The sequence below is a fragment of the Corvus hawaiiensis genome, chromosome 3 (genome assembly GCF_020740725.1).
Source record: "Corvus hawaiiensis isolate bCorHaw1 chromosome 3, bCorHaw1.pri.cur, whole genome shotgun sequence".
Lineage (NCBI taxonomy): Eukaryota > Metazoa > Chordata > Aves > Passeriformes > Corvidae > Corvus > Corvus hawaiiensis.
The window spans coordinates 100,210,356-100,235,348 of NC_063215.1; the positions used below are offsets into that span (position 1 = coordinate 100,210,356).

Genomic DNA, 24,993 nt, shown 5'->3' on the forward strand with positions numbered 1-24,993 from the left:
AACAGCTCTCCCTCTTGCATTCCTGACAGAGGTGTCTAACCATTTCCCTGGCACTGGAGAATCTTAAAATTTTTGTGTGTGTGTGTATCCCCAGGCAAACTATCCCACTGTTGTAAAGCTTTCCTCAGTGTTGTAGTCACACATGCTGTGGTTTAGACTTGTTTCCATCATGGCTCTGTGAAGGTTCATCACAAAACAAGTGCAACAGAGCTTCCTGGGAGTGCTTGGAAGTTCAGCCAGAGTGTGGATGGTGAATGAATGACAACACGTGTTCATGTGCAGTTTAGTTTTGGACAAACAGATACACAACTGGATAGCAAGACATTCAGTCAAGGCAGGCCTTGTCTTTTGAGTGTCTTTCTCAAGGAAAAATCAACCATGTGCTTTGAGAGAAAAGCTCTGTGACAGTTCTGTACAGCTGTTCTCCACTTCAATATTGACCTCAGTAGTCCAGGCAAGGAAAAACTCCGGGTGGGAGATCCCCTGTAAGTCAGGCTCTTATGGAGCAAGGTCTTGGTGACAGTGGGCAACAAGGATATGTACTTTTTGTGTCCACGGTGTTATCCAGACCTCAAAATAGCATCTCAGCGTCTGTGAATAAAAGGGAATTGGTGAGAAAGTTCAGGTGTCTGCTGATTGTTCTCAGCATTGCAGGCTGTGATGGGACAGGGGAGAACAGCATCCTTTTGTCTGCCCACTTTATCCTAGGAAAAATACTGTTTGCCAAGTAGTCCTGTCTTGTGGGAGAGCCTGTGTAAGGATATCCCCCACCCAGGAAATCTCTATTTAGCACTACTCTATTTCTGCACACTGTCCTGAGTCACCCAGGAGTATGGGCCAGGTGGATGTATCTGCTTCAACTCCTTGCAGACAGGAGCTGGCCCTGGATGCATGAAAGGTGATAACCCAGCCTCACCCCAGCTGGCTCTGCAGAGGAGAGGCCTGTACACATATGAAGACATGGAAGAGCTGGTCTGAAAGTGATTGTGCAGCTAGAGATGGCCAAGAATTCCCTGCAGTTCCTGGGCACCCCAAAGGAGTCGAACACATACCAGTTGCAGGGTTTTTTTCCTCTGAAATTGACAGCTGTCCAGGCTGGAGTGATCCCTCTTCTCACACACGGTGCGTTTGATTTCCACGTGAAGCATGTACTTCAGCCCTCTGACAATCTAGAGAAAGCAGTTTCCTCCTTTAAAGTGAGGGCAAGGGAAAGAGATGCCAAAACTCTGTCTAGGGATCAAGTGCTACACCCGAGAACTGTGTGTCACCTACACAGAGCCCTCCTGTGGAGCAGTGCTATAGGGGACAGGTGTAGCAGTCCTGAGGAAGATCAGGGCTGTTGGGTCTTGGATGTGCCATAGGAAGGTCAATTAGAAGATGTTTTGGAGGATCATCAGGAGTCAGCTGCTCTTACCTGTACCATGGCTTTCTTTATCTGTGATTCCTTAAACAGAAAGAGGTCATTGGAGCTGTTGTTGTATCTGTAGACCCCAAAGCGAGCAGCCTTGCGGACCCCGGGGTTGTTGGTGTTCACTGGGACAGGGAAGCCAGGTCTTATGGTTGGGTGGGGTGGTGGTACATGTGTAACTGAAACAACACAAAACATCAGTGTAAAACACACCAGGGACTTGAAAGGGTGGGAGCTTCAGCCGTCTGAACCAGTGCTAAACCTTCCTATTTGTCCAATGCATTTGTGCTTCAGGTCTCTGCTCACATCCGTTGCAAAGCAATTTTCCTTTGTATGTTTTGAAATGGTGAAACGGTCCTAGGAAATGAAGTGACATAAACAGATGCTGCCAGAAGTGAAAGCAGAGCTCAAAATGACTTGGAAGAAGCCAGAGTATCACAAATATTATTTAAATGTCTCTTGTACGACTCCCAGTTTATAGAAGGACCAACTCTGGCTCTGCTTATGAAGATAGATCATGTTGCTCAGAGTACAGTATAGTTTTGATAACATATCAAACACTGGCTCGAGAGTCCTGCTGCTCTTAATTTGCATATCTTATCTTACAGATACAAGTCTTTCCCCCACACCCCACCCTTAAACCTTTGATGGCATCTTGAGGTTTTTATGTTAGAAGGATTTAGATATTAGGAAGAAATTCTTCACTGAAAGGGTGATAAGATGCTGGTACATGTTGCATCCCTGGAAATATTCAAGTCCAGGCTGGATGGGGCTTTGAGCAACCTGGTCTAATGGAAGGTGTCCCTGTCTGTGGCAGGGGGGTTGGAAGTAGATGGTCTTTAAGGTCCCTTCTAACCCAAATAATTCTATGATTACCAAGGTCATGGAGTGGAAAAGCAAGATGTGTAGGAAATAGAAATTGGGGAGTGTGCGGGGGTTAACCCATGACCTTTCACATTAGAGCATTTCAGAGAATGATTTACTGTATATTTTTATTTGGTTTTCTAGTTCCTTCCCCATGCACTGCTGATTTTTCAATCATTTAAAAGAAGCTCGAAGCTTTCAGTTGATGTCATTGTTTCATCCCATTTTACATTTTCCTTCCTCTCTGTTTTCCCACTTCTGAAATCAAAGAAAACATCCCCAATCCCACAGAAGGTGCCATGCAGCCACTGCTGATGCCGAGGCCTGTCAGTGCAGGAGGGGACCCTGAGTGTGTGCTCGCAATGAGCCTGTGTGTGCTTGTGCACACAAATGTGCACACAGAGGTTGTACTAAATGTGCTGTGAAAATCAAGCTTTTTATCACCTCTAGCTTTTTTCACAGATAGATCTCTCACCCTCAGCCAGCTGCACAGAGCACAGGCTGTGTACTAAAGCCAGTTTGCACTGAGAAACCTAAGTAGAAGACAGGGGCAGCTTGGTGATCCAGAGTCTATTTAAAAAAAAAAAAAGAAACCAACCCAGAATGATGTACCATCATCAACATGGAAGGTGACAAAAATTTATCTCACATGCTTATGCACATCCTACTTACACTGTCACATCCTTCTCACAGGTGTTAATTGCTGCACCCACTTGTAACAATGCTCAGAGATTTATGCCTTGACCTGCAAAGGAGAGACTCGATTCCACATCCCTTCCCCACCCAAGGATGTCCAAATCCATCTCTCTTCCTGGCTGATACCTCAGCTACCTTAGTGACCCCTGTATTTTCTTGCAGGTGGGAGCTGAGAGACCCAGGCCATGTGTTGGAGAGGAGCAGATGTTCTGCAGGTGGCTTTGTGTCTGGTGTGGAGGTGATGAGCTTTCCTGTCCCATGCCTCTGATCTATGTTGGCACTGCGTGTGCAGCCAGTGCTGGGCAATCTGGTGGTATTTTTTCACCCAACAGTCCAGAATCCACTTGTAGGTCCCAAGACTATTCTCTATGGGATGGTGTTTTCCCACTGCAGCAAGGGTGGGATTCAAGAGTCACAGAAGCTTGTGACCACTCAGCCTTGGACTGAAGGTATTTCTCAGGCAAGCACATCTTACACAGTGCTCAACTCATGGGTAAAACTTTTCGCAGGGGTTAAGGCACTGGGATCCACAGGTGATTCAGGTGGGCTGTGCAGGACCGATCTGCAGGCAGAAAGGAAGCTCGAGGCAGAGCAGGGCCTTGGTTTGCCCACAAGGCCCACTGTACTCTTCCTCAGAAATGCCATGCTTTTTCCTGTGCCATCAATACCAACCCAGCAGCTGTAGGGACCAGCTTTTTCCTGAGCTCACCTAGCAACTGAGACATTCTCCCAGGCTGAGAGCAGGGCGCTGCCTTGGGCTCTTCTTGCTGCTCCCCAGCACCTTGCTTGAATATCTGCTCTCATGCCTGTTGGAAAGTCAGGTGTGGCAGTGGTGGTGTTGTTGATATCACTGTTCTTTGTAGAAGGGGATGATAACACCAGACTCTTTCAATCTTAACACAGTGTACTTTTGTGGCTTTTGAGAGCCCTCAACACCTCTTGAGTCATGGTGACGTCTTTTATAGGCACGGGGTGAATGAGACTGGCTGAAATCACACTCTGTTTATGGGAAGAAAACTGTTACGTGTATTACTCAAACCAAGAGTCAGAGTCCAAGAGCCCTTGTTCCTGACTCCAGTGCCTGGGAGATCCAGCAGTGTCACATATGGCCAGGCCTCCAAAATGCATCACCTGGAGAGGTGAGCGAGCTGGACATGTGTTGTAGGCAGCTTGACTCAATACACCATGTATTGTAAGCAGGTGATAGGTTATAGATTGTATTTCCCCCCAGCTTTCACCAAGGGGTACTGGGCATTTTACCTCTTTCTCCTGTTGCAACTTGGTGTTGAAAATTACTCATACCAGAGCAAAGTGGGTACAAAATCTACTGAGCCCTTGTGGGAGAACTTTACCCCACCATTTTCCTCTGGGGACTCAGATTCCTTCAGGCTAGGATTTGGTTTTCCTTGTGTGCTTCCATTCTCATTCGAGGTGGTCACTGCATGGCACACACACTGGGCTGAAATAACTTTTACTGTTTGCAATAGTTTGCAGTACTGTATTTCCAAACCCCAGAGACTCTCTGGTGTGAGGTACCTGTAATTCTGATTTTCTCCCTGCAGCCTTTTCTGACTGTTTCATCCCTGGCTTGGCTTGAGTGCCATCCTAAAAATTTGCGTTTGTGTAAGGTGATGGCCCCGTTCCAGACACAAGCCAAACTTGGCTCAGAGGGTCAAATAGCAGTGCAGGGCTCTAGGCAAACCAGCATTCCTGAAACATCCAGGCCTGGGCGGGAGTAGACTTGGCCAGACACCTAAAATACTCAGAGGCCCTGAGTGTGTGATCTCATGATCCGAGCAGACAACTCTTGCTGCTCTAGTGAGCGATTCTTAGGACCAGAGCATTTATATTCAGAGCCCATCCTTGCTCCTGGATTTGGAAATGTGAAGAGAGAGATGAAAAAGCCGGCCCTCCTTCTGCTCCTTCTGTTGGACAATAGTAGGGTTAGACTCTTTTCTTGCTCAGTTACCAGGCCACCACTGTTATTAAGCGAACAAGGGCTGTTCTTGCAGAGATGAGCTGAATGTTGTATTAAGAGGCTCTCTCTTGTGCTTTTCTTCTTGAGGATTACTTTGGGGACCTTGTTCCTGCAATATGAGAGAGCAATCCCATGGATGCTCCCTCCCAGGCTGCAGTGAAACTGACAGGTTGATTTTTTTTCGGCCAGATGCTTCAGAAACGTCCTCCCCATTACTCCCTCCTTTCAAAACTTCCTCCCTCTAGCAAGGCTAGGCTTTATCTTTACATTTAAGATGTGGCAGAGTTCCTGCATGCTTCTGCAGCCCCCAAAGGAAACCACAGCAGAAACAAAAAGCTACTGGCTAACCAAGCACCATCCCTGAGTTCTTTCTGTGTATGGGAACCAAAGTAATACTGAAATAGAACCAAAGCCTTCAGAGAAAAACACTCCTGTCTGCAGCTCCCATTCTAAAGATTTAAGGCCAGCTGCAATCAAGAGAGTTCCCTTGCTCAGCAAAGGAAGAAATGAAACACAGTAATGCTTCATTAAAAGTCAGCTAATCGGCACTCAAGTGTCCATCTGTACTTAGCAGTCAGATTTTTACCCGCAGTCTTTAGATTTAATAATCAAGGTCATGCAGAGTTTAAACACTGACAAATGAGTTAAAACCATAAATTTACTTTAAAACCCCTAAATGATATCTCTGGATAGCATGGTTCACTACACGAGGAGAAAGTCTTTAGAGCAGTCAGGTTTTCAGCTGCAGCCTGAACTCTGCGGTGCTGAGCCAGCGTGGGCAGCCGTCGGAGAAAGGCTGTTATTTACCAGAGCATTACATAGTAGCACTCACAGAACCTAAAACACAAGGAAAACAGCAATTATTTTCCATTCTTACCACCTGAAGTCCCGGTGAAGCTCCAGAGTGCCAAACAGCAAAGTGCAGTGAAGCTGCAGGCGAAGTTCACTGCCATCTCCACCACGTCAGAAGAGGAGCCTGACAGCCAGAGGAGTAACTGCCCTGCTTCCTGCTGGAGAAGAAGTGCCTCTGTGAGTGCTCTTATTGGCTGGTGGAGAAGTAAAAAACCACCCTAAAACCCCCTGAATCATCACAGCTCTGATGCAGACTTTGTCTCCTGCTGACGACCACATACCTCGAAGCCCAGCCACAAAGCTGTGGCTTGGTGATAGCAGCACCAGCCTTGCATGAGACAGGGACTTTTGCTTTGACCCTCAAGGATTGTGCAGAAGCATGGACAGATACGTGTGATGCAACACTGGAAAGGGGTGTGGGGGTGAGGAGAGTAACAGTCATGTGCTTTAAGGATCATGGAAAAACTTCATACCTAAGAGATGGGCAATGAGCCCTGGGGATGTGGCTCTTGACGTGCATACGTGCATCTGCGTGTGGAGACCTGACAGAGATGATGGATCCAGTGTCCTGCTTCCCCTCATGTGGAGATGTGGGGTTTGGGTGAGGCAGACAGGGAAGTTTTAGGGGTACCTACCCAAGGGGGCTGTGTGGAACAAAGCCAGTAGGGAGAACATTTTGGGTTTGGTGGTAGAGGAGAACATTGCACTGTACATTTATGAAAGGTGTTATGACAACAGGAAAGGGCTGCATTAGAGAAGATGAGGTTTTCTCTAGGTGCTATCCAGAAAGAAGAGAAACAGGAGGAGAGGGGTATTTTGTCTCTCTGTGGCTTGCAGAGCTTTTCTGCTCTGTGGTTGGATTTCCCAGTGTCAGTCCTTGGTTTCTAGAGAGATCCTCTCTAGGCGGTTCTGGCCCATGCTGAGAAGCTTGAAAGACTAGGGAAAGGGCTTAGTTGCCAGACTTTGTGGTGCAGCTGAAATAACCAGCTGACAGATTCAGGAGACTGGGAAATGAAGCATTGTCTCACTGAAGGGCTGATAGGAGTGGACCTCACTCTGTGCGTTCGTTTCAGGTGAGCAAGAAGGTGATGGCTGCCCTTCACTTGCCCCAGCAACAAATCGTGCTCCTTTTTGAACAAAGACATCTTACTGCCTCAGGTAAAGTCCTAATGCAGGGCACTGTGGGTGGTGTACCAAGGGCTGGAGGAAAATATTCTTAATGTTTTTCGTAGGAGGAGTTTAGATAAACCCTCTTTTGAAATGTCCCACAGAGAAAGAATGTGGCAACTATAGTGCATCACATTTATCATCAGTCTTGCATAGGCTGCTGAATCAGACTCTTAAGCCTGTGGAAAGCATTGGGGCAGAATGAGAAGGACTATACTGAGGGGGTTTTACTTACTCTCCCTCCCTTTATTTCTTTTTTGAGCTCACATGGTAGCCTGTCCTGTGGCTGGGACACAGGTGGGGACTCAGTCAGGTACCTTCAGCTCCCCCCTTTCTCCTGAAGAGCTGTTCTCTACAGTTTCTACCTCACTGACAGGCTCTGCGTAGAGTCTTTCTGAGCCTATAGTCAGGTCCTCTAACATGCAAGAAAGAGGTGGCTGGGACCCTGTAAGGCCCCAAAACTCACTTGATGAGCTACTTAAAAGGGCTTAGGGTTGTTCATGTACTGAGTTAGACACGGGGGAGAAATGCAAACAAGATATTCTCTGGAGGTCAAAACAACAAAAAAACCCCTTTACTGGCATCTTTAGAAAATCAGAGAACTTTGGCAAAATGTTTAAAGTACCCTATAGCAGCCTTCAACTCTATAAAGGGGGCCTAAAAGAGAGCTGGGAGAGGGATTTTTGACAAGGGGCATGTAGTGACAGAACCACAGGAAATGGCTTTAAGCTGACAGAAGGCAGGTTAAGATTAGCTATTAGGAAGCAATTCTTTACTGTGGGGGTGGCGAGGCACTGGCACAGGTTGCCCAGGGACATTGTGAATGCACCATCCCTGGAAGTGTTCAAGGTCAGGCTGGATGGGGCTTTGAGCAACCTGTTCTGGTAGAAAGTGTCCCTGCCCATGGCAGGGAGGTCAGAACTGGGTGACCTTTAAAGTCTCTTTCATCCCAAACCATTCTGGGATTCTACAATAAAGCTAGACAGCGATTTCAAAAAAGCAGTGTGTGTCTTCAGAGGACATATTTTTTCCTGTCTTCTTCCCTTGCCCCTTCTTTCCATAAAAATTGATCATTTACAGCTCTTCCATATCAACTTTTCCTTTTTCTAGTGCTCCTTTTATGATTTTGTTGAGGAAGTTTCTCCAGTTCTTTTCTCCTAGGAATTAACAGAGCGCTCACTAATGAGCAGTAGTATTAATAGTGCTAAGTGGTATTATGTAAAAAACCGCAAAGAACATGACACCAAAAATCCCACAAAAAAACCCCCAAACCCCTCCCCCCAGTAACAGACAAATAATACCAAACTCCTCTAAGCCCACAATGTACATATACCTGTTATTTTTCCTTGGGAAGTTTTTTGCTGTGGTATAAACCCATGGCTGGAGGCTGTGAGTGTTGTCCCTTTGTGAGGTCTCATTCCAAGCAGATGCCACATCCTGGGATACTGCTCTGTGCCCCAAATCCATCTGCAGAGGTAGAGCAGCATGATGTTTTGTGTGACATCCAACCTCAGCAAATGAGTCAGATACTCTTATCATTGAAGCTCCCTGAGGGTCACTGATAGGAATTTCATCCCCTTTCCCTGGAAAACATGTGTAGATCTCATCCACACCAGCACAGGGCATGTGGGGTACACTGTGGAGTAGATTTCACTCACTGAATTTCCCAGTGTGTGAGCAGGCATCCTGAACAGGGAGAGAATGAGAGTAAGTGGGCACAGAAAGACACACAGATTATCCCAGGGTAAACAGAGCAGTTGCCTTAAGCAAACAGCTAGCCCTGACCCACTCTAAACCAAACTTGTGATCTTTCGGCATTAAGATGGATTATATAGATCCTGAAAGACTTGCACACATGAAGAACCCTTGTGTTTGGGTTTTTTGGTCTGAGTAGGGGATGTTTGTTGCAAGTCTTGGGATACCAAGTCTGCTCTGTTTTCTGCAAGGGAATTTGCAGGGTTGTTGTGTTCTCTCTCTCACTGTTGGCCTGAGTTACAAGAGGCTTTGGCAACAGTGCAACTCTGGGGACTCTTCAGATTAAAATAAAAAAACCCAACCAAACTTCTCTTATTCATAATTCAAGGATGTAATTATATCCTCCTTTGGACTGAAGAAGCAGAAAAGCCACCGTACCTGATACTTGATTTTCATTTGGAACATGAGGTGGACTTCTTCATCATCACTTTTTGCCTCAATTGTTTAGGGCCAGACCTTTGTCCCCGCAGCACAACTGAGCAGTTGCTACCATGCTTCCTGGAACAATTCCACCAGGATCTGCAAGGGATCCTGTTGGAGTTATACTCCTGTAAATGCAATCAGCATCTAGCCCTGCACCCACAATATTTAATTTTCAGTTCTGACTCCCTTTTTGTACTTCATGGATCCATGGGGGACTGTAAGAAAAACTAATCTCATTAACTTTTGAAGGGAGATGGAGGATGGCTGGAGTGTGTTTGAATTGTGCATTCCAAGGTTTTAATTAAGACACATTTACCACTGTCAGTAGTAGGGTTTTTTCCCCTTTAAATCTTTTTAACATCTTCCAGGCTTTCATCAGATCTCCAGGGCAGCTAATTTAGTTGGTGTGGCTTTAATGAAGGTTCTGAGCAAGAGGATTCTTTTCTGGTACTCAGCTGGAATAAGGAAATCACCACAAATCAGCTTTTGGTAGACAAGTACATGAGAAAATGTGTTATTTTGGTAGAGTGGCAACAGCCTTGAAGGTGAAAGAGCTGGATTTGATGTCTTCTTCCATACTGGAGATCTGCACTTTGCAAGGGCAAAATATATTGAGGTGCAGAGAAAGGATAGTTCAAGGAAGAAGAACCAGGATAAAGAATTCAGTTGAGGACTCAGCTGCTCCTCTACCTTCTTACAGCAGGAAGACCTTGCCAGCCCAGCTTCTGTAAGTGGAAAACCACCTGGACAAGCCACAGGATACTTGCTACCCTTCTGAGCAGGGGTGTGGCTGAAGAAGTTTGGTGAGGTACAAGGGGAAGGAGCATTCAGTCAGCAGTGGTGGCCACACTTGGGAATACGTGTCTATGTACTCAGAAACAATGGGATGCATGGGAGAAATTAGTGGGTTGACCTCCAACCAGAGAATTTTTCTACTTTCCTTTCCTGCCAGGTGCTCAGTAGCTCACCCACACTCCCCTGTGCCTCCACTGCATAAGGAACTGACGTTTCAAGGGGATTGAGGCTCATGTAGTTGCATCTGCTTTTTTTTTTTATCCTCCCTGCAATAACTTCTGAATTTCCATCCAATATGAAAGCAGTCTGGAAGACCTGAGGATAATCTGGTTACCATACATTTCTAGAGGAGAGACGTGAAGAAGAAGTAACTTGGCTGAGGCAGGGGTAGGGGGCACAACAGTGTCATTATTTAGTTTATCTGCCAGCAGCACTGTCAGCTGCTGTGCAGAGATGGCTTATGGATTGCACTGCAGGGTGCTGTGATGTATGTGAAGACCCCTCCATGTTTTACTTTGTGGCTGTTTTATTCATTTTGACACGGACAAACCTCCCAACCCTTCCCTCTCCAACTGAAAAGCCCAGGTGCCTGGAAGTACTGGCTCAGTCAGCTGGCTGGGGTCCTCTTTGGAGACCAACCTCATTAAATGGGTCTTATCACATTGGAAAGTGACCCTTAGGGAAGCTGCAGAGGGTTAGAGCTGCTAAAAACCCATCCAGGTGGCCAAAGTAGGGGTAGCAGTGAGAGATCGCCTCAAGCTGGCAGCAGTCAAGGATCAGATGAATGCTGTGTTTTCAGTATTCAGGATCAGTCCTAACACAAGCCATGAAAAAGCAAGTGGAAGACACAGTGAGACACGGGCACAGCAGTGCAGGCCTCTGCCTGCAATGAAGTGCGTGCTGCAGGTCTCCCAGTGTGAGGGGAGACAAATCTGTGCTCTCTAGCTGTGTTTGAAAATCCCTTCCACAACTCCATGGAGCTCCTCTGCCTGGCAGGTACCCAGCGATTCACTGCTGGAGAGACTTGGATCTGACAGCCCCAGTCTGCTTCTGCTGGGCTGTGCTCCCTTTCACCAGCACTGCCAGCTCTTCCCTGGCTCTTCACATCCACAAGGAACAACCACCAGCTGAAGGAGGGCTGAGATGTGCTTTCATACATGGGTGGCAACACCAGCATGTGCAAAATGCTCCCTGGGCTATGAGGATGGTGTTGGAGAATGGTGTCCCATAGAGAGCGAAAGTCAGGTGCTAAATAAAATTTAAATCAAGCAGAACTTTGTGCTTGACATTGTTACTTTAGGCACATGTGGTGCCCACGCTGAGGGTAGCAAATGAAATCCCTCCTCCATTCCCAGCCATTCTGCTTCTCCCTGTGTTGCAGTGGGGATCCTGCAACACGCATATATCAAACCAGGAGTCCCGTGGAAAGGAAATATATACGGACAGACAGATTCTTGATAGCTGTTTCAGAGATGTTTATTTCTCCAGCCGCATGGCCGGAGCTCTGCCCAGGAACTGTTTCAGTCACGGGACCAAGGGTCCTTCTGCTCGCGCAGGGAACACAAACCAACCAATGGGAACGAGGCTGAGCAGGGACAGGGTAGCCCCGTGTCTGTGCCCTCAGGGCCCCTCTCCCAGGGCTACACGGCGGGGGAGGGACCCCAACACCTCACCCGTTTTATTTTAATAAAAGGAGAATGAAAACAACTGGATAAACATAACAAGAACAGTTTCAAAACAAAACAAGCCACCCTCCTGAGTCTTTAAATGTCCAAACAGATTCTGTGGAACATCTTAGGGCTGACAGAAGGGAGACAGGACTCTCTGAGCATGCTTTGTGGGGAAACTGAGGCAGGAGAGGGTTTAACTTCTTCCCTCCCCCTTTTCATCCCCCACTCGGCATTGGAAAGGGATTTTTGGGGAAACAATTGGCAAAAGCATGGTTTTGTGAGGGAAACCATGGATGAAAAAACGGATTGGGAATACACTGGGGGTAACAGGACATAGGGTAAAAGGGAAAGGTGGGATTAGGAAAGGGAAACTGTAGGGGGGGCTTACAATGGAGATACTGTCTAACATGACTACGATTTTTTGCATATATACTGCCTTTTACAGGAACACCATCAGGCCCAGTGACCTGCGATGCTTGTAACCCTTTTCTACCTTGTATAATTTTGAATTGCACCACCTCTCCATCTCCCAAGCTTGGGATGCATTTTTCAGGGTTATTCTTTTTAATAGCAGTTCTATGCACGAATATGTCTTGCTGGTTGTCATACCTTGTTATAAAACCATAATTTTGCTTAACATTATACCATTTTACTATCCCTAAGGTCTTAGTTGCTATGATCTTTTCCTTTTTTCGAGTGGCTGCTGTTTTCTGTCTCGCTGCGTCTTTGCTCTCTCCTTCGGTCGCTCCCGTGTTGGAATTCTCGGGGCTGCTGGTGCCTGCGCGCTCTTCCCGGGGTCGCGTTCGGGGCTGCGCGGGCCGGGCCGGGCCACGCCGCTCAGTTCTCCGTGCGTCGCCTCCTCTGGTCGCAGCTTCGCTGCCGCTGCCGGGCGCTGCACCCACGTCTCGGCCGGGCCCCCGAGCGACGACTCCCCCGCGCCCCGCTCCAGCGCGCGTCTCGGCCGGGCGCGGCTCCGTTCCACCGCCATCGCCGCCAGCCGCCGCCCGCGTGCCGCCCCTCTCGGTCGGGCGTTCACGGGGCTCGCTCCACCACGCGCTGCACAGGACCGGGCGGGCACCGCCGGGTCCCGCCGCTCCTCGCTCCGCCACCGACACTGCGGCTCGCGTGGCTCCGCCCGCGCGCGGGAACTGCCTCGCTGCTGCTCTCAGAGCGCTCGGTGCACGTGGCCTGGGCCGCACGGTCCCTGCGCCACGCTTCCCTTCGCCAGGACACAGCTGACATTGCTCAACAGTCTCGGTAACTAAATAATATTCACGAAAATATTCTTCCATCGGCATATATTTTGACTCCAGTATTAACTGTGTCCAAACGGTTTTCCAAAAGCCCTTGGTAAGAATTAAATCCCAAGAAACATAGAAAAAGTTCTTAAACAACCATGCCAGGAAGTGTTTCAGTTCTTTTTGAGCTTGAATCAAGCTAAAATTTACAAATCGTTGTTCAAGAATCATTTTAAGTTTAAGATAAATGTCCATATGCGGCTCTGAGAGCCAAGAGTCTTCCCACGGTTCCTCCATAGTTCAGATATGGAATAGCAAAGCAAAACCAAGAAGAGGAATCCAAAGTTTCCAGGGTTTACTCACACAAATCAGTCGCTTAGGGATCGGGGATCGTTCTGCTCTCAAATCTCCACCATTTGTTGCAGTGGGGATCCTGCAACACGCATATATCAAACCAGGAGTCCCGTGGAAAGGAAATATATATAATGGACTGATTCTTGCTAGCTGTTTCAGAGATGTTTATTTCTCCAGCCGCATGGCCGGAGCTCTGCCGAGGAACTGTTCCAGTCACGGGACCAAGGGTCCTTCTGCCCGCGCAGGGAACACAAACCAACCAATGGGAACGAGGCTGAGCAGGGACAGGGAAGCCCCGTGTCTGTGCCCTCAGGGCCCCTCTCCCAGGGCTACACGGCAGGGGAGGGACCCCAACATCCCTGTAGTTTGGGCAGAGGCTGAACAGCCACATAATTGTTATCTGCTGAAATCCATCGCTGAAAAATGTGGTTCTATAGAGAAAAAAGTGAAGAATCAATCAGGGCTTAATGATTTTTCCGTGACTGCAATAACGGCTGTTTCTCAGTGATTGGAATCCCTGTCCTTCCACCCCTGCTGTAAGGCTGAGGAAGGTTTTGATCATAGGCACAAAGTGAAAGCTTCAAAGCCCTTGTCTGCAGACAAAAGGGACTTCTCAAAAACAGCTCCACCTGAGAGGGCACTTATGAACAGCCCCTGCTTTGTCAGTGGCTATGAAGAAAACCAAGTAGTTACCAAGGATGGAAGAGCTGTGCTTAAGTTTTATAAAAGGATCCAGAAATGCCACTAAGCCTCCCTGCTTCAGAGCACTGTGTGAGCTGTGCAGTGGTGGTCAGGGAACAATGGGATGCCTTTTCACCTTGTCTCGAGGTCCTGTGAGATTTCTGCACTTTTCTTGGAAGGAACAAGTGCAGCTGGCTGTTGTAGACTGGCAGAATTAATTTAGCCATGCTAGAGACACTGCTCGGGATTTTTTTGCAGAAGATTTTTTTTTGCAATGTCAAAATATATTGCTGTGAAATGAGCTCTTTCAGGTACCTTAGATTTATTTTATTTTTCTGTTTTCCATGAGAAATACACAGGCAGAGCAAGTCAGAGTGCTTTGGATTGTGCTGCCATTAAACAGGGCTGCTGCAGTGTGTCAGGGGAGCTGTTGTAACACATGCTGTGTGCAGGGTATGGAAAAGGGTCAAGCTGTGTGTTAACTTTGATCTCCCTCCGGGGCTGTCTTGGTTTTCCAGCACATTTAGGTTCCTCATTTTGCAGTATGTGTCCTAGGTGCAGCCAAGCTCCAACAGTTCCCCCTGGGCCCACGACCAGAGTTCTTGCTCTGGCTCAAAGATGTACGCCCTGTGTAAGACTGGTAGAGTGGGAAGCTATGTGTCAGTGGTGTTGCCCTGCAGTCCTTCAAATTGACTTTTCTGGGCTGTGCCTGAGGGTGAAAGCTGAAAAGTAAGGAGTTATCGCTGGCAATTGGAGCAGAGATGCAGGAGGGGAACAGACCTCCTTGAAGCTGACCCTGTCCAACCTCCCAAACAGCCACAGTGATCAGGTCTTCCCATTGATTTCTGATTCTTCAGACTGCTGACCTCTCTGAGACAGTGGGACGTCAGGTTTAGAGTTTGAGCAGAGATCAGTGAGCAGCTCTCTCAGTCAGAAAGAGCTTTCCTCCACAGAATAAAGTTGCTTTGTCACAAGCTGCCTGGGAAGACCCATCACCAGGATGAGTAATGCAGCGGGGTAAAGTGAGACTGAGGCCCTGCAGATTTTCTGTGTGAGATGGAAGGAGCTGGGAGAATTTCAAGTGAACACTGAGGTGTGAGAAAAATTCCCTGGACACTCAGGGAGGTTGCTCTTCTCCTCCTTCTTGCTGGGTAGCCCAGCATCATCACGCGAGCACGCTAATGAGCCAGGGGAGAGGGGAATGGCAGCCTTGGGACAATTCCACTCCCACCAAATAACTTGGGACATACACCCTCTTGTCTAGGCCTGCTTACTTGTATGAAGGCATCATCCAGAAAGCCAAAGAACCATTTGTATGAAAACTTAGGGAGGCAGCTGTGTCACTGAAGAGCTGGGAACATTTATCTTTTCTTTCCTGTGGGAATATGTACTTCTATGTAAACCAGCAGGGTACTAAGTAAAAGGTGGAGTTGAGATGAACTCAGAGCCTGTAAGCTACACCTCTGCTCTGAGCTGGGCTGAGATTCCAGGACACTGTGTGTCCTGTGCACTGTGGAAAGGCATTCCTCTTGAGGTTGATAAAAGTGGCCAGGAGACCTTGGACAGGACCTTGGAGGAGGCAGAGATTGGCACAGAAGGTGTGACACTTTCAGGATTCATTCCAAAGCAAAGGAGTTAATTTTCCTCCTCTGGCCTCCCAGGTGTGGAATGGGAACTTTATCTTTCAGAAAAGCACTCAGAGCTGAGCTGAACATGAACTCCAGCTGATGTAAATGCAGTTTCCATCCTAGCGCTTCCCTTAGATGGAATTAATGTCAAATGGTAAATCATATCCAGTAGCTTGATGTGCCTGCCCAACTCTATCCCAGCTCTGGGACCACACTGCTAAACTCTGCAGACTTGCAAGAAAGCCAGAGTCAGTAAAAAAGAGGGCTTTCTCTTGATTTACAGGGCCTGTAACTCATAACTCAGGTCCTATTTGATTCTTTTTCATTTTCTGTCATCTGTAGATCAGTTTAAATGGGATAAGCAAAAGAGTTCTGAAGGTGAGTTCATGCAAGGCTCTTGCATATATGTATGACAAAACCATCTTTTCATTTGATTTGGACTTGTTTCATTTTGTTGTGCATAAACACCATCTACTAATGAGGAGCTTTTAGGAAGTGAGTAGCCAGCTGTCAAACTGCTGGGATGCCTTGTGTGGCAGCCCTGTCACAAGCAGATCTGTCCAAAGGCCTGGGATCTGTTATTAGCAGTTGCAGAAGGTATGGACACATCAACAACCACTGCTGGTTGTACTGACATTGGATTAGGCATGAAAACCTTCCCCCAGGCAGTATCTAGGCCATCTATAAATGTGTGTGTGACTGTGTCAGGGGCTGTAAATGTGTGCTGGGGGATGGCAGTAACACCGACCTCTGACTCAGCTCATCCAGAACCAGTGAAGCCAAGCCTTCCCCATTTCAGCTGGAATAATGACAGCCTGCCCTCTTGAGTCAGGGAAGGGGGTGCTGCAGGTCACTGCCACCAGCAAGGGCCAAAGAAGGAAAAAAAGGGACACAGAGAAAGACAGAGACTGGGCAAACACTGGCTCCAGTCAGGAAGAATGATAAACCTGTTGGGTGTAGACTGTCCCTGGAAAAAGGGAACTGACTAGGCATTGGGATCCATGCTCTGACAAACAGCAAGTACTGTCTGTGTGGTCTGACCATTGGAAAAACGAGGAGGAAAGACCTTCCTCCACACTCAGCTGGGAAACCAAGCCAGGACCAGCTGTGTCTGGGAGAATGCCTGCACCAGGGCTCTGAGCATGAAGGATGAATGTTTCCCATGCCCTGCCTGCTCTTTCTCCTCATATGAAGTCAGAGACAGGGACTCTCTCCAGCTCACCCTCTTTTGAAGTGTTTTGGTCCTTCAGTGAGCAGGGTGTGTGCTGTGCTGCTGCAGCAGGAGCAGGGAAGGTTTTGCATTCAGGGAGTTTTGCACACAGAGGGTCAGACTGCACAAAGCCCAGCTGCAAAATAACCCTGAGAGAATCTGAATGAAGCTGTGAGTTGGAATGAGGGAACGCGCTGATTTAGAGAAGTCAGAGGTTGGTTCCATGGGGCAGAGAGGATGTCACTGCTGGAGGAAGAATTGGAGCATACCTTGGTCAACAGGTCATTCTGACAGTTTTTGGAATGTCAGAGAGGTTGAATGTGGATAAAGTGAATGCAGAGAAGCCCACAGGGAAAGAAATCTGGAGCCTGCTGTACCACTGCAGATTGTAACAAGGGGACACGGTGTTCTTAGCAAGCTGGTCATGCCTGTAAGAACATCCTGATCTTGCTGCTGCAGACCCTGGCCCCAAACCCCACTCCAGCACAGCATGATGGGGAGTGCTGGGAACAGAGCCTCAAGCTGATGAGTTCAGGAACAAATAGAGATGTCTTGATGCACTTTTGGGGAGAGCTGGTTAAGCTGGCATTTAGGCAGCGTGAGCCAAATACAGGCTTTCCATTCAGTATATGAATTTCCAGTTCCAGAGCTTCCTGAAGGAAGCCTTTCTTCAAGACTTTGGCTTCATACACAACATCAGAAAATGGTCCCAGGATATCAGTGGCATTGTGGTCAGAAGAACAATAGTGATGATCCCAAATGCACTCTTCTTGTCTGTGGCAAGATGAGGAGTGTAGTTCTTCCCTGGGGATTAGAGGGAGAGTTCTGGACTACACAAGCACCTACAGCAGCATTCGCAGGTTGCCCTCATGGAAACCAGAGTTCTCACCTGCCTCTCTATCAGCTAAATAGATCTGTGTTCACAATAGACCTGAGTCTCTCTCTCTCTTAAAAAAACCCAGCCCGAACAAGCAAACAAAAAAAAAAAAAAACCAGAAAAGCCTGGAATCTTCACAAGAAGGCTAGTGGGGGACTTCCTGGCCATCCCACTCTGTTCCCATTGCAACAGTGGTGATGTTTCTTTTTGCTCTAGTCTTTGACAAATTGGGAGCCAGATATTATCCTGAAATTAAAGAACTCCAGAGCAGGAGGAGCAGGGTCAGGACTGGGACCCGTTGTATTGTGGTGCCTAAATAAAGCTGCCAGCCTATTTAGTGTGTCACAAAGAACCTGATGAAATGACTGGCCAGGGAGAAGAGGTGTTAGAGGGCTTCTTAATAGGAAAGGATGTAATACCCAGTGACTGGAAATTGAAGTCAGTGAGTATCAACGTAGAAATACAATGTAGATTTTCAAGAGAGAGAGCAATCAGCCTGATTGCCAAGGGACTGAGTTCTCCATCAATGTGAGCCTTTAAATTAAAGGGAGAGGTCTTTAACAGCCTGCCAGCACAATGGCAAGAGAATTCTGGGACTTCATGCAGGGATATTAGATACAGGGGGACCAAGCAATCAGTCTCTGTGTGTGTGGCAAGTGCTGCATCTCCTCAGTGATGCTTCTAGGACAGAGGCCATCTCTGGCTGAATATATCTGGAAGCGAAAGGATGAACAGAACTAAGGAGGTGAGAAAGCTGAGCACCAGGCATTTCACAAATAAACCAAAGCCCTGCACACCAGTCTCCCCCAGGGCTGCATCCCTGGGTGAGTTGGGTGGGAGCAAGGATCACTACTCTTGAGACTGTCAGCATATGTAACACAATCTGTGCAAATTTTGGTTTTGGACAGTTCTTCATTTTCCAAGGACATAATATGGAAGCTGTTTCAGAACATCTTTTGTAAGCTATTGCACTGCCACTTCCTAACCAGGAAACTATTATCATTTTAGAGAAAAATGTACCTCATATTTCCACAGTAGTTAGATGCGGTTTTCTGAGAGTACAGTCAGACATAACTTGTGGGAACTATCATTTAAAATTTCCCAGCTTTTAGATGCTCTTTTAAAAAAAGTAGTTTCTATTTTAGCGATATTGTATTAAAAGAATGTGTGTTGGAAGCTGGCATTGTTAATCTGGGAATGGTCTGGGCTGTACTGTGTGGGATCATCCTCTGCTTGCCTCACATTCCCATTACAGCACAGTGCCCACAGGCAGAAAAGCTGATAAAAGCTGCAGTCATGCTTTTACACAGGGAACTTGATTTTTGCCTCCTGAAGTGGAGGCACATACATAACCTTGGAGGTACTTTTGGGCTTGATAACCTTGTCCACTTTTCAAGTGTATTTCACATGAATTACACTCCACAGGCAAAGCAAAGGGCTCTGACCTGAAGCAAGGCTTGGTAGCCAGAGCTTGGGTGCATCAGTGGAAAGAGCATCAATGGATTTGGATTAAAACCTTTTGGTTGTAGAGGATAAAATTTAACAGAAGGCATCTCTCTAATAGGATTTCTCCCATCCTGGTGTTGTCATTTAATGCAGAGTTGTCTCTGCTCTTTTTGCATTATACCCCTTGCTGAACCACTTGCTGTTATCTGCACAAGTGCTGTACCTAGAGGCCCTCTTCACTTACAGCTTCAGGTTTCAGATATTGTATGAGCTTGGCTGCCTCTTGGCTGCATCATTAAAGAGAAAGAGAAGTTTCTTTGCCCACCCCTTCTCCTTAAATTTCTGTTTTGCTGCATATTATGCTGCACATATTCAGAGGGGTAATAAATTCAGTCGGTTTTGGTCTAAATGTAATTCCTTAGTAATTGCCATCTATTTATTTTTATTGGTAGCAATAACTTAGCTTTATGAATGCAGGCTCTGGACTCCTTCCATCAGTGTGAAAAGCTTTGCTTAATGAAAGTAAAAATGCATTTGAGAAGGTTTAAATTAGGTGGTTGCAAAGAACTGTTGTTATCATGGAATTGTGGAATCATAGAATAGGTTGGAAGGGACATTAAAGGTCAACTAGTTCTAACCCCTCTGGCATGGGCAGGATATATTCCACTAGTCCAGGTTGCTCAAAACCCCATCCAGCCTGGCCTTGACACTTCCAGGGATGGGACATCCCAGCTGCCCTGGCAACATGTGCCAGTGTCTCACCACCCTCGCTGTAAAGTATTTCTTCCCAACATTTTATCTAAATCTACTTTATTCTCATTTAAAGCTATTCCTCCTGTCACTACATGCCCCTTGTCAAAAGTGCTTCAGATCTTTTGCAGGCCCCCTTTCAGTACTGGAAGGCTGCTAGAAGGTCTTCCTGGAGCCTTCTCCAGGCAGAACAATGCCAGTTCTCTCAGCCTGTCTTCACAGGAGAGGTGCTCCACTCCTCTGGACGTCTCTGGGCCTCCTCCAAACTCACTCCAACAGTTCTGTGTCCTTGTTATGTTGGTGGTCTCAGAACTAAATGGCAGCACTCCATGCCTTGAAAAGCACAGATGGAATGACACTTGGATCCTGGAAGGCCAAGTGCAGGGGCTGTTTCAGCCTTGTTGACAAACAGTGGGTGCAACCCAGCCAGACCTTCCCCTTCTCGTTCAATGCTGTGGGAATTGTTGCATGGTGTTGGGGCCTTTGGAATGGGATATTACTGGTGTGGTTTTCTGATTCAAACTGGGCACAGCTCTGGGAACACTGTTGTTGTAATTTTCCCTTCCCTTTTGCAGTTTTCTTTTTCATATTTTGATCTGTCCACCTTGGGAATAATGAACCCCCCAAACTCACTCTGACCCACATGCACGTGGTACACACAGATCTTTTTGGTAGCCACATTGAGCAAACTTCAAGAGAAACTCTGGGTAATTTTCGTTTACAGTTTCATCTCCATTTTACCATCAGATCATTAAAATAAGTAAAACATCTTAGAAAAAAAAAAAAAAGAGAGACACAAAAGAAGGTCAATAAATATTAGCATCTTTGAAATATTTGATATGAGTCTGTGCTGGCTTTTGATTACTGCTGCCTTTTATAAAGTTAGAGCATTACCAAGAGATAAAACACAGTTACTGCTAGTGCAATTTGGTTCTATACCCTAAGCAAAAAAGCCTGTTTCTTGATTCCGTATGCTACCAAAAGGGATAAGATTTTAATTACCAGGCAGTAAAGTCCCTTCCCATTTTCATGGTAATAGACCTAAAGTTATTCTCCCTCACTAATTATACAATGCCTGGTAAAATGCCAGTGGTTAGGTACATATTTGGGTCACTGAAATTCAGGGAGGCGTTTATTTGCAAATCATGTCCCCGCCAGCCCCCATCTCTCTGTTCCCCTGCAGAGGGATCCTGCGGAGGGACACACAGGATCTTGCAAGTTCCACGTGCTGGGCTGTCTGGGACTGTCACTTGTCCCATGCCAAAGCGTGGGGACAGCACTAGCTGTGGGATTGTGTGTGTCTGTCCATGCACTGTGTTCTGTGTGTGGTGTCTGCTGCAGACAAGAAAGATTCCTGTAGGGTTCAGGAAGCCAGGAAGTGTGAAATGTGAGGAAGTCCTATTTAAGTCCTATGCTGCTCATAAGCAGTGAACCCAGCTTTTCAAGAAGAGTGCTTCGTCAAGAGAGGAGAATATAAACTCTCTTCCAGCTCACTTGGGCCATAAATGAGCTTTATAACAAGGGTAAAGTGCTGTTTCCACTGGCTGAGAAAATGGGTTCTCATACAACTCTATCTCATTAGTACAGTAGGTCTGAAAAGACACTTATTTCCTGGAACAGAATGGGGCCATAACCCCAGGGATATTCCTGGTGCTAAAATGCTAAACCCAGACTTGTTCTGGTGCTTATTTGTAAAGTCTTGCCCTGAGCAGCCCGATAGAAGGGAGAGCAGAGATGCCTCCTTAGTCATACCTTCCCTGTGGCTTGTTCTTGAAAGGCGCCTGCCTTTCTCTCCCTGGAAAGAGCATGGAAGAGGAAAACAGCCTCCTGACTCACGTCTTAAGCGCCTCCCGCTTTCACTTTGAATTTGGAAGTCAGGCTGGTGAGGCGTAAGTGACACAGAGCTATGAATTTGAACATTCCTGAGGTAAAACACATGCTGGGCTGCATGCAGACCACACCTCAGAGGAGCATGGAAGAGGATGGACAGGGGTTTTCCAGAGATGAGCATGGAGACACTGCAAACAGAGTAGCCTGTGAAGGAGAGGGATGCAGACCTTCAGCTCAGCAAGCAGCTCTGGGTCACTGCTCTCCACTAATCAAATTTAGGGAAACTCCTGGGGGTTTATCAGTGCGTGCTGCTCTGTTTGGGCAGCCAGGAAAGGAGCACTGCTTCGCCAGAGCATTGGGCTGCAAGCGGCTGCAGGAAGAGCAGCATCAGGAAAGCAGGAATTGCTGCCATTAGCAGCTCGGTAGCTCTGCGTGGGTAGGTGACAAACCTGCAGCTTCTGACGACAGAGGGCACGCCGACACAGCGCCGGCAGGCGAGGCACCGGCAGATCCAGCCCGGGGACACGCTGTTTCACACAGCGAGTCAAATTCTGCTCTGTTTACCTGACAGGAGAATGGTGCTTTGCTTGTAATGAGCCCCTGTGGGGTTTCACCCTTATTTCTGGGGACTTTCCTGCACCGGGTTTTCAATTCTGAGTCTGCAAGCAACTCAGATGCCATGGCAAGTGCAGGTGCGAAGGGGGGGGGGGATCACACTGTGCCAGTAGCAAGCCGTGGGGTGAGGAAATGGCTGTGAATAAAAACATCAGCATCTGGCCCAAAGAGGCTCCCACGTCAGCCAGTAGGCTGACAGCAGGGAAATCCAGGGGGACAGCAGTGTTTAATGTGACTCATTGGCCACGGCAGGCTGATTTAAATTCATCTGTGGTGCAAAGCCCCTTGTGCAGGAAGTGTGAAGCCTGTGAATGCGTGCTAGGAAAATAACCTGCATCATTCATAGTTAAGAAGGTGCACGGGGTTGGGCTGGACTTCAGACTGTTGACTGTTGGCATTGAGAGAAATTTGCTGGAACAGAGAGGATGTTCTGTCTCTGGGTCCTCAAACTGTGACACAGATGGTCACCACTCTGCTCTGGATCTACTCCCTGAAATAGCTCGTCTTGCTGTGCAGAGCGGTCCTGATCCTGCAATGGATCCTTGCTTTTCCTGAAATGATACTGAACTCTTGCAATGGGGTTTGAGTCTGTTTTTTTTAATGATTCTGTGCATTCTCCAAAGAGATGAATTCAAAGCATGGGTCCAAAATCTCACTGCAGAGGGGTAGCTGTATTTCTCAGTGCTTACACTAAATCAATCAGTTGATGTACAAGAACTGTTCGCCCTCCAGTCCTTCTGAATGTTTTGTCATCTTTGGGCTGATGACTGCAGTTCACAGCCAAACAAATCAGCAGGGTCTTTTCCAAGAGCTGCTAAAGCAAAGCTTCTTTAACAGGAAGCTCCAGGTATTTTGTCCCTGTAAGAGCCTGAAGACCCAGATTCCCTTGTTGCAGATTCCCTGCAGGGAATGGGCAGCCCCATGCTTGGCACTGTTACCATTCCTGACCCAAGCTGCTAGACCCCATAACAGGAGTCCCCATGGCTAATCATCAGCACAGCTTTTGTGGGTTTTTTTGCAGCCCATCTGATGAGCCTGGCTGCAGGTTTCCAGGTGGGTAAAGAGCAGACACCCACCTCTAAAGTCTTCACTTTAAAGGTGACTTGCAAAAAACACACCCTGAGACAAAGGAGATCTCTTAATGAATATTTGGCTTGGAAAAACAAAACAAGCAAAGCAACTACAGCAACAACAATAAACCCAAAAGAAGACCTGCCCCTCTGTTCTGGACTTCTAAAGGATCTTTGTGCTTGCTTCTGTAGCAAAGGAGGAAGGAACTCTGTGCTACCAAGGTAGACTGCAGTTAGGTGGGGCTGCTGATTTTGTTCATGTGAGTGCTGCTGGTGGCTGTGTGGGGGCCAGTGAAGGCACTGTTCTTTGCTTGTGTTGTTCTGTGTTTTGTGTGCATCTATATCTCTGAGATACAGGCTTTGCTGTGTGGAGACACCCAGGAGCTGGAAACCTGGCAAAGAGGCTGGTGAGGAAAAATCCCTTGGGTCTTCAAGCCCACGGGATCGCACTTCTGCTCACAGGATGCTTCCTAGAATGAGCTTTGGAAAACAGTGTTCCTCACCAGGGGACTGTTTTAGGGTACCATAATGGCTTTCCTGGGGGATTTCTTACAAGAACTGCAGATTTCTGCAGGACAGGCATTTCCAAGAGGGATTCAGCATCTTGCTGTAGTTATGGGACAAGATAACAGTACTGACCTGTGTAACCACATTGAACACTGACCACTTATTTCTGCTGAAAACCTTGAATGGGACTGGTAAACTATGAAAAATAGGAAGCCTTCATCCAAAAGTCTGGGGAAGTTCAGTCTAGTACCATATCTTCCAAACATAAGACGTGTGCTCGTATTCATATTCTGCACGAGCTGCATAGCTGGTGTTTGATGGAGCATGTCTCAGAATCAACAGTGAAATGAGCGGCCTAGATAGATTCATTCTTGTAATGTGACTGTAAAGTGGAGTTTGCTCCTAAAACACCATGACATTGATTTCCCACAAAGTGACAGTCTTGTCTCATTACCTTGATTCATTTGTTGTCTGATGGATTTTAATAGCAAAGATCTGAATTTCAATGATTAACCCCCACCCCAAAAGGAAAAACCTTAGAGCTGTGTCACATCAGCAGCTTCAAAAAGAACCAGTGTTTGGGAAGAAATTCACAGTATTGGAAACCTGATGGCAGGGAGTCTCAAACAAAAGGGAAGCATTGAAGATGGAGAGATAGGGGAGAGACATGTTGGATGGGAGAGGCATTAGCATCGAACAGGCAGGCACAATGCCCCTATAAAGAAAGAGCAGCTCTATCTCTGTGTCCAAATATCTTTTGCTCTGACTTACCCTTGCCTGTGCTGTGGTACTATTTCCCTGAAGCAGTCTTTCTCATATTTGGGACTTCACACAGTGTGTTTTATGTGCCACAAAGACTTACAATTCCACTGGGATGAATTTGACTTAGGAACATAACAGATGCTGTTTCTGAGTAGATGGAGTAAAAGCCCCCTGTACTAAACATGGGAGAAAGAAGGAGTTACTATAGCATGTGTAGAGAACATCCAAAGGAATATAAGGAAGAGGAAAAAACCCCTTGGGAGTGGACAGAGATAGTGAGGTGAGGTTTGTCCACTGCGTTTTAAATTTCCTGTAACATCTTAGTTATCTGAGATCTCTGGGCTTATCTCCCTATAAGTGGCAGCCAGGAAACGACATTCTCACTGTGCTGCTTCATCAAAGTGATGGCTGCTGTTT

At 47.0% G+C, this 24,993-nt stretch overlaps 1 protein-coding gene across 2 annotated transcripts; it reads right to left on the minus strand.

Moving 5' to 3' along the window:
* Window positions 1-269: 269 nt before the first annotated feature.
* On the minus strand, window positions 270-5,971 carry CST7 (cystatin F). 2 transcript variants are annotated; one of them, XM_048297509.1, is made up of 4 exons: window positions 5,827-5,971; window positions 1,415-1,587; window positions 1,053-1,169; window positions 270-591 (listed from the first exon to the last, which is right to left on the minus strand). In XM_048297509.1, the coding sequence occupies exons 1-4, from the start codon at window positions 5,897-5,899 to the stop codon at window positions 499-501; spliced, it is 456 nt and encodes a 151-aa protein (XP_048153466.1). In that variant the 5' UTR covers window positions 5,900-5,971; the 3' UTR covers window positions 270-498. The 2 variants fall into 2 exon arrangements, with proteins under 2 accessions (XP_048153466.1, XP_048153465.1); XM_048297508.1 differs by having other exon boundaries at window positions 5,824-5,971.
* Between the last annotated feature and the right edge of the window lie 19,022 nt (window positions 5,972-24,993).

Bases quoted from the DNA above. Each gene is read 5' to 3' on its own strand.
- CST7 (XM_048297508.1), bottom strand. From the start codon at position 5,899: ATGGCAGTGAACTTCGCCTGCAGCTTCACTGCACTTTGCTGTTTGGCA. The intron at 1,170-1,414 runs GTAAGAGCAGCT...TGCTTTCTCTAG, and splicing joins TAAAGAAAGCCATGGTACAG to ATTGTCAGAGGGCTGAAGTA. The intron at 592-1,052 runs GTATGTGTTCGA...TTTTATTCACAG, and splicing joins GGAAAAAAACCCTGCAACTG to ACGCTGAGATGCTATTTTGA.